The sequence below is a fragment of the Echinops telfairi genome, unplaced genomic scaffold (assembly GCF_000313985.2).
Source record: "Echinops telfairi isolate 266 unplaced genomic scaffold, ASM31398v2 ScPeMD7_5;HRSCAF=22, whole genome shotgun sequence".
Classification (NCBI taxonomy): domain Eukaryota; kingdom Metazoa; phylum Chordata; class Mammalia; order Afrosoricida; family Tenrecidae; genus Echinops; species Echinops telfairi.
The window spans coordinates 37417378-37426735 of NW_022103901.1; the positions used below are offsets into that span (position 1 = coordinate 37417378).

General features: G+C 60.0%; 1 protein-coding gene across 2 annotated transcripts in view; it reads left to right on the forward strand.

Moving 5' to 3' along the window:
• PMM2 (phosphomannomutase 2) overlaps positions 1-8441 on the forward strand; it is an 18015-nt gene extending 9574 nt beyond the window's left edge. For both annotated transcript variants that reach the window (XM_004705849.2, XM_045285997.1), the window contains 4 exons: positions 853-952; positions 1081-1156; positions 3333-3448; positions 7590-8441. In XM_004705849.2, coding sequence (XP_004705906.1) covers positions 853-952; positions 1081-1156; positions 3333-3448; positions 7590-7691 — 394 coding nt within the window. In that variant the 3' untranslated portion in view covers positions 7692-8441. The remainder of the gene's footprint in view (positions 1-852; positions 953-1080; positions 1157-3332; positions 3449-7589) is intronic.
• The last annotated feature ends 917 nt before the right edge of the window (positions 8442-9358 follow it).

The window sequence follows — 9358 nt, forward strand, 5'->3', positions numbered from 1 at the left end:
CTGGACCCAGTGCTGTGGGACCCCCATCCCCGACCCTAAAGTGAGGCGAGGATCCAGGTGACACACAGAAGTGCTGCATGCACCTTCCCCAAACCAAAACTCACTGCCCTCAAATACGGTTCAACTCATAGCGACCCTGAACTGCCCCATGGGTTTCCAAGGCTGTCTAGAACTCTACGGGAGTGTAAAGCCTCGTCCTTCTCCTGTGAAAGGAGCCGCTGAGTTCGAACCGCTGACCTTGTTGCAGCCCAGTGTGCAACATTACCTAATGAGGACTTACTCCTTCCCGGTCCACCAAGCACTTTCACGGGAGAGCTTGGTTTCCAGAGCCCCTTCGGCAGCGGCGCCACAGCCCCTTCCTGTAGATGAAGGCGCCCCCTTGAGTCTGGTCCTTGACTATGTTTCAGAACGCAAAAAAGGACAACAGGAAGCTTCATTCTAAATGGTGCGCTGTCTGTCACCGAGGAGCGTGCCTAAGCTGGAAGTCTTCTGAACATGGGAGCAGTACACGGGGTGATGGACTCCGTCACCAAGAGGGGTGTTTCCGAGCGGTCATGTGCCACTTGGCCACTCCTGGCCTGGAGCGACCCGTGTCCATCTCTGCCGGGGGTGTCCTGGTGGCACAGTGGGGTCTGTACACAAGGGGTTGACCACAAGGTTGGCAGTTCAAGCCCACGGTGGCTCTGCAGAGACAGATTGAGCCTGCAGGCTCCTGGGAAGACTTGCTGTTTGGAAACCCTATGGAAGGCCGCTAATGGTCGGAATTGACCGGTGGCAGTGGGGCTGGTTTGCTGTCATATTGCCGAAATGACTCGTGTCCTGTGGCACCTCTGCCCCCCCGCTGCTCCCCAGGGGCACCTTCATCGAATTCCGGAACGGGATGCTGAACGTGTCCCCCATCGGGCGAGGCTGCACCCAAGAGGAGCGCGTGGAATTCTATGAGCTTGACAAAGTGAGTCCCGTCCAGTGGCGGGTTTCTGCAAAGGAGCGCAGACACGCGGCTGTGAGAGGGGCGTTGTTCTCCCTAGGCGGCATCCTCGGGCCACTCCATGGACGGCCATTGTCTTTGTGTTCCCTCAGAAAGAGCGCATCAGAGAGAGGTTCGTCGCAGACCTGAGGAAAGAGTTTGCAGGCAAAGGCCTCACCTTCTCCATAGGTACTGGATGTTTGCAGGAGCTTGTTGTGGGAGCTGCCGGGGTGGGGGTGGGGTGGGGCATCAGTAGAGGTAGTCACCCTGATTTTCATCCACTATAAAACCGGCCCATCACAAAATGATTCCCAGACTCAGGGGGGGTGGGGGTGGGGGGGCGGGGTTGCTCCTTCCCACCACCATTTCAACTCCATCAGAAGAAGACAATTTGATGTAGTGTTGACACTCAAGCACACAGGGCCGTTCATTCAACCATTCTCGCTGTGCAGTCCAGCGGTCTTCTAGTTAGAGAGCCTCTCGCCTTTTCCAGATTGTTCCTCCCCCAGGATATGATGCGAACTCACCGCTGTGCCCCACCCCCTCCCAGCTTCCTGTCTGAGCTTTTGAGCTGCTTTTCCCAGTTGTGCAATTTCTTCCCTGTCCTTAGTCAAGATGCTCTGCCCGAAGCCTGGCACCCTCGGGAGACCCGTGTGGGCACAACTGGGTAGCACAGAAGCAGGACAGTGGCGTCCAGAGCAGAAAGCGGAAACCTCTGCCCGGTGACACATTAGACAGAAGCTGTGTCTGTGGTGCGGTTACATCTGTCATAGGACGCTTGCCATCTCGTGTGAGCACAAGAACATGGAATGTGCTTGTGATGCCGCTCACCTGTACCCACCCCTGGAAAGCACAGTGTCCTCGGTGTTGCGGCCCCCCACCCCAGTACCTCGAGGGGCTTCCTAGACCACTGTCCTGACAGCGGCAGATCATCGTCGTGGGATCTTTGGTGGGCACCCTGGGTTGGGACCACCTTCCTTTTTCCTTGTAGCCGAGCATTTTAAGTACTGTGCCACATGGCTCGGTCATGCGTTCTGGGTGGGCTCACACATGAACCAGGCCCATTGCCATCGCTCTGTTCCAACTCCCACAGCCCCACGACCACAGACATTTGAACCACAGGGGGCCTTCACCATCGGGTGGGTGGAACTTATGGGCTGGAGACCAGGAGAGGGGCTCCTGTCAGGTGGCAGGGCTACTCCTGACCCTGCTGTTCCCAAGACTGTCTTGGGCGGCGTGGATCCTGTAGACTGACTGGTTTCTCCTGCCCAGGCCCATGAGCTAACCCTTCCAGCCCAAGCTTTACAGGCTTCACGAGCGTGGGGCGAGCAGGGAGCCAGGCCTGCAGGCGGCTGGGCAGGCCGGTTGGTGCTCTGTTGAGGCTGCCCCGCTTTCTGACAGCACCTTGTGGGAGGGGGAGGGCTGCCTTTGGCAGCAGCTTTTCGGACCCCCCTCGCTGACAACGGCTGTTGAGATGAGCAGTGCCTGTGGCTCCCTTCCGGCGTGTTCCTTCCGGGCAGGTCCCCGCTCCAGGCGCCAAGGCCACAGCCCCTCAAGGCCACTCCCTTGGCCAAGCACCCAGGCACTGATGCAGCTCCCATTCTGGGAGAAGGCAGTGAGGTCACCACTTGGCCCTGGCCCAAGGGCCGGGCACGCTGTCGGGACCACATAGCAAAGTCGCCGTCATTCCTGGTCTCGAGACCATTCCACGCAGAACATGCCCATGTGCTGCCGTCAGTCGGGCACCTGGGTGCCACTCTGAGTTGCGCCAGTTTCCACCCTTGTGTGCTTTCTTCCTCCCCGCAGGCATCAGCTCTCTGCCCGCCAGGGCCCTAGCTCATCGTCTAAGGGTTGTTGGTGCCGTGGATGCACAACAGAGGGAAGCACTGACCATTGGTGCAGCACTGTCCATCCGTCACGGCTTTTCTTGCTTGCTGCCCCTCTGCTTTACCGAGCACATGCGCTCCTTCCCCGAAGTACGTGAGAGGAAGCCCCGCCACCCTCCTCTCTAAGGAGCATCTTCCAAGAAAGCCAGCACCCACCGCAGACATTTATCACTGGTTACACTAGACTTGAAGTCCCAAACTTACTCTGCCTTTTGGCGGAGGGGCGGGGGAGTACTCAGTGCTGCCCTGGCAACGAAACACTGCTGTGCTATGGCCAGTAGTCCAGGGTGAAGTGTGGGCGTCAGCTGCTGCGGCCCTCCTGGATTGCTCTAGCCCCACACTGGGTGGCACTGCCCACTTGGGGAAACACTGCACCAGACTGGTTGGTTGCCTTGTGTGTTTGAAGTGGTGAGTTCTTGGCCTCTCCTTCACTGTCAGTGCGCGCGCGCGCGCAGACATGCATCCATCCGTCCCCACAGGCGGCCAGATCAGCTTCGACGTCTTCCCTGAGGGCTGGGACAAGCGGTACTGCCTCCGACATGTGGAGAATGACGGCTACAGAACCATCTACTTCTTCGGAGACAAAACCATGCCGGTAAGTGGGCCGTGTTCCCGGGGCTCCTCACCTGGGCCAGGTATGAAGGGAGAAGGCAGCGATGGGCAGCACCGCTGCTGTCACCCTCTGCACAGACAATGCCCTGGGGGCCAGGCTGACCAGCTCGGTAGAGGACGAAAGCCTTTTCCGCTGGCTTCTGAATATTTCAACACTCTGGTCTTTGTTTATTTTAGCATGGGTGTGGGGGGACTTCCCCCCACTGTTTTAGGACCCTTGGTGGCACGGTGGTTGAGCACTGGGCAGTTAACCGTGGCTCGGCAGTTCCGGCCCACCAGCTGCTCGGAGGAGAGCTGATGCTGTGTGGTCCTATAAGCAGTTACCATCTCACAATCCTGTGTGGGATTGCGCCGAGACACACTCGGCTATAGCCGTGGGTTTGGCTTTCTGTGTGTTCCCTCCCAGAGGGTGCATCCAGGATGTGTGGCGGTCCAAGAAGAGGCGGAGCGGCCCTACTGGTGCAGGGATTTCAGCCACCCCCAGTCCCGGGTTGAATCCACTGGCACTGAGAGCAGAGCTGGGTTAAGGCTGGCCCAGAAGGAGGAAAACAGCCTGTGGCCTGCGTGTGTGTCCAGAAGCCCCAGGGCAGCTAGCGGGGTGCCCTGGGGAGGGTCAGAGGGTGCCGGCATGAGGTGCCAAGGGGCACCATGTATCTCAGGGCTGTCACCTGGAGAGTTCACTAACCGGGCAGGCCAGGTCCCTGTAGGGCACCCCGTTGAAAGCCCCTGCAATCACGGGCTGGTGACCCACTGCGCCCCTCCGCACCCACCCTTACCCTGCCCCTGCATGTCAAACCACACTGCTGTCCTTGGGGTCCGGTCGTTATAAAACCCAAACTCACTGCCATTGAATCAACTCCCACTCACAGATTTGCCCCAAGGGTTTCTTTCCAAGGCTGTACCTCTTCACAGGAGTGGATAGCCTCCACTTTCTCCCACAGAATGGCTGGTGGGTTTGAACCATCAGTTTGCAGTCCGATGCTTACATCACTGCACGTGTGTGGCCCTAAAAATGGCCTTTCTTCCTTGAGCATGTTGTGCTTTCTCCCTGCAAAGGGACTCGCCGGCTGTGTAGCGGTGCACAGGTCCACTGAGGCAGGGGTGGAGGGTGGGTTGGCTAACATGGCAGACGCTGTGGGGAACAGCCCCCCACACACACACAGGGCGGACACGCTCCGGTGTGACTTCCCTTTGGGCAGTGGCTTTCAGGGAGCAGAATCAGCCATCCTTCCATGCAGGGAACCCTTTGACAAGCATGTCACTTCTTGAAGCTTCAGGCACAGAGCACTCGGGACACCTGTGTTCAGCTCTTCTTGGAGTTCAGCGCTTGCCACCGGGAGAGCGGCTTCTGTGCACGTGGCAGCCCGTCTGGGCTGGCTTCCAGGGCACTGGGCGAGGCACAGTCAGGACCTCCCACACTGTCCTATGGCAGTGGGTGCCTGGCTGTGAGCAACCCAGAGAACAGGAAGAGAGGGTGGCAGCCCTGGCTTTTCCCTCCACCTCCTGCTCCGAGCTAGGCGGGCCAGCTGTGCCTGGGCAAGGTGGTGGGGTGGGGTGAGGAAGTCCTTCAGCTGTGGGCATGGGCTATCAGCGGCTCCTGGGGCGCTTTCTTGGCCCCCCAGGCAGTTGCGGCTACCCAGCAACCGAGAGTCACTCAGCATTCCCACTGAGGGCCATCCCGCAGGCTCCTGCTCCAGAGGAGCCCTGGGGTGCAGCAAGTGAGCTGTTAGCCCAAAGGTGGGTGAGTGGCCGTTCAGCGCCCGCCGCTCTGAGACTGACCTGGGGACCTGTTCCTTCCCAGGAGACGATCAATTCCTTTTGGTCACGGGGCTTGCTAAAAGTGGGGTAGACGGCTCCCAGCAACACCTGGCAGGACATGCTAGGGGGTTCGGGCACGGGCTCGCTGGGCATTGTCTGAGAGCATGCAGGGAAGGCAGTTAGAGGCTGGGGAGGCGGCAGCTTGCAGCACTCTGAGCCCTTCCTCCGTGTCCGGGCTCCTTGAGTCGGCCTCAGCACGGGGTGCGGCAAGCTTCTCAGTGCGTACAGCGGTTGGTGGCACAGGCAGTGGGGAGGCCAGCTCTTGGCTGAGCAGTGGCTACACTGGCTCCTGGAAACCCAGGCCCCACCTCACCTCAAACCACTCCTGCCCTCCTATCCCTTGTGACTTCTCACCCTGCAACCAAAGTAGACACTGGGCCCCTTGGGAGAGAAGCAGAGGCCAGCCCACACCAAGGGGAGGGCCGTCAGCCGCCGCAGCTTGGCACCCTTGCTTTGGCCTCTCCCTGCCATGCTGTGGGTCTGGTCTTGGGGGGTGGGGGAGGTCACCACGCTGTGGGTGTGGATCTGGTGTGTGTGGGGGGGTGTTAGCAGCATCCTTAATCTGCCGCAAGGGCCAGCAGCCTTTGCAGGTACGGGGGCCTCATCCGGTTGTCCTTTACCCTCGATACTTGGAGAATTGATGTGCTTATTAAACTGCACCCAAATGCTCACGGAACTGTGAGGAAGACAGGTGGAAACAGGCTAGCAGCCTCAACCCCTCCTCCCTCACAGATCCCCCGCCCTCCCAGAGCAGGGGATTAGGTGATGGGGTCACACACTGGTACTCACCTGTCCATGTGCAGGTGTCCAGCCCCACCTCCTGGTCTCATAGAAACTGTTTTCACGGTGCCCTGCAGTGCTCCAGGGCCCATCAGGGGAGTGCGACCACCCCCTGGCCCTTCAGCCAAGTCTCCAGGACACTGGACCTTGGATGTGGTGACTTGGGGGAGGCCAGGCGCCCAATGGGCCCCAGTGCAAATGCAAATCCAGGGTTCTGAGTGCCTGCTTCTCTGAGCGCTGTTGTCCTGGGGCGGGTATGTGTGGGGGTGGGCTCTGCTCGCAGGAAGGAAGCGTGCAGAGCTTCCCTTCCTGTTGTCCTGGCTCCCTCTAGGGCGGCTGCTCCTCGGGGCCTCACTTTTCCTGGTGCCCCTTTGGCTTCGCCACATGGCCCACCCTCAGCACGGGCAACACATGTCCCCACAGGGCGGCCTCGGCGAAGGGCAGGTGCACCAGCTGCCCCAGCCCACCATCCTCGTCCATGGGACTGGTGACAGGCACCTCCTGGCTGCTGTCCCCGCCCCTTCCTCCAGGCAGCCCTTCCCTAAGGCCTCACTGTCTCAGCTTGGGGGCTTCCAGGGACCAAAAACTAAGCTTGTTGCCATCAGTTCAACTCCTGTCCTCCAGGAGTGGCTGGTGGGTCTGAACTGCTGGCCTTGCCACTGGCAGCCCAGCACTTAACCCGCTGTGCCATTAGAGCTCCTTCCTTGGTGGTGCCCCAGCATCTCCAGATGTTCTGGTTGTTGCCACAGGCCCGTGCTGTGCCCGCCTTAGCTCCATTCCTGAATGCGACTGGCCCTTCCAGTAGTGCCGGCTGCCTGAGCTGCAGCCATGGCCCTCCTGGGGAGGCAGGGCCAGTCAGTCCTGCCCGAGGCTCACCTGCTCCTGCCAGAATCACCCACTCAGCTCCTACTGCTTTGTGAGGAAGGCTCCTCCCCCACTGGGGGCCACCCTAGGGAGCAGTGGACTGAGCTTGGGGGTGCTCAGGGCCATGACTCACAAGCCACTCCCCAGGTCTCTGGGTGGTTTCCAATCAGTAGCCGTACCCCACCCCACCCCACCTATAGTCAAGTGCTTAACCATTTGTGCCCCCCATGCCCCACCAGCTGTTAGGAACAGGGTGGGCTCCTCGTCCCACTTTCTGAGGAAATCCCGTGAAGAGCGGGGGCCCGAGTCACAGGGCCCTGGCTGTGGCAGAGATGGCAGTGGGGCTGTGGTGTGTGGGCGGGTGTGGACGTGGGGTCTCCTGGAGGTGGGGTTGTGGAATGCAGGTGCCCAGGGCCCAGCCAGTTGAGTGGGTGGACACTGTTAAAGCAGTGGGGCTCTCAGCTGCCACCTGTCAAGCTTGGTCCTAGCCGCCCCCGTGCTCAGAGCATAATAACGGTTTGCCTGGGCGCGGGGTCAGGAAGAGGGCCCAGGCATGTGTGCGTGCCAAGGCACTTCTGCCGGAGAACTAGCAGCTAGGTGATGCCTGGTGAGGTGGCCCTGGATAAAGAGGGTGACAACACAGGCATTTCCTGTCTCTGCAGGGCGGAAACGACCATGAGATCTTCACAGACCCCCGGACAGTGGGCTACACAGTAGCGGCCCCCGAGGACACGCGCCGGATCTGTGAGGGGCTCTTCTTCTGAAGGCCTCCCGCTGGCCCCCGGGGAGGGGGCTTTCCGGTCCCTGGTCTAAAGCACCCCCGCCCTGGGCTCACCATGCTGGAATTTACCGTTGAAGTCACACACACGGCTGGGTGGTAATGCTCCTGAGGAGTGGACAATGCCCATCCCCACTACAGATACACCACTCCCTCCACCAGGACCAGAAGGCAGGCTACCTGGACAGACCACCTCCTCCCATTCTGCCAGGCCCCTCCCCACCTACTCCAGGGTCCTGTGCCAACAGACCAAACAGGCATGGGGGTGGGGGTACAGGCCACCCCAGCTGAGGTTAAGAACCTTCCTGAGATGCAGCCCTTTCTGTGCTCTGGCTGCTAGGGGTGTCCTGGGGCTGAGGTTCTTTTCTGGACCTGGCCCCACTTCCTGTGGAGGAGGCAGTCCTTGGGGACAAATGACCTACAGTGACTCAGGCGTTGTTGGACCTCACCAGACATCTTCCTGGTGGCTCAGCACCCTGTACCCCTCCTCCCCCAGAACCCTGCAGACAGGACACCCCAAGAAAACGGTTCTGGGTCCCAAGCCTCTCCCAGCCTAGGCTTGTCACTACATGAATCCAGTTTCCTCCAAGCTCTGGGCAGGGGCAGGCCCTGGCCCCCACAGGACTGCACTTCCTCAGTAGTCCCTAGGACAAGAGTCCATGATCGGTTTTATACATGATACTGTAATGACCTATGATCAAAGAAGCAAATTAAAGTGACTTTATTTTCCACCAAAGGCCAGACTCCGTCTCTCACTGATGTTGCAGGCACTGTTTCTCATGCCCACCAGCTTCTCCACCTCGGCCCCCACTGCATACGTGACAGGGACGAGTGAGAGCTGTGTGGGCCACTGCTGGTTCCGGTGACCACCTAGGAGGCACCCACCCCAGCCACTTCAGATGAAGGCTCCCCAGTAGGGAAGTAGAGAGCAGAGCCATGCACAGCCTGAGACCCAGCTCTCAGAGGCAGCACAGAGCCCGGGGGGCGGGGGGTTTTCCAGAAGCAGCCCCACCCACCCATCTCCCAGGGCACCTTAGGAAACTGGAAGCTGGAGCTTGCAGTTGATGGCATTAACATTTGCACCCCAGGGCTTCCTGGCACTGCCTCTTAGCACCCTACAGGTAACACCCACAAAAGAAACCATTGTCTGTCTCTGGCCTTCAGGGTCTGAACCCAGTGCCATCAGTCAGAGGCAATGCAGGGCTCCCAGGGACACGCTGGCAAAAGCACCCAGGGGCTGGAGCCAGGTGTCTATCACTTCTTCCTGTTCCTCCACCTCCCCTGAGGAACTGCTGGACCAGAATCCAGGCCTGGGGCAGGCGCACCCTGCCGTAACAGACTACTGCCACCGTCCATTGTCTTGACACCCCAGGTCCGGGCAGGCCCTACAGCCCACCAGACAGACACCAGGGCTCCTGCTTCCACCTGCTCAGTCGGTCACCCGGGTGACAGGTTAGATGATCCCGTGGTGGTTTTCCCTACCCCCACAACGGTGAGAGTGCCCACCCCTGCCACAGAGTTACGGTGTGAGCCTCCCTCCTAAAGCCGAAAGGCCACCTGAGGCACAGTCCCTCTCTGCCTCACCCGGTACCTCCAATCTCCTGCCCCGTTGGGCAAAGCCCATCCCCAAGGTTTCCTCTCCAGGCCTGCAGC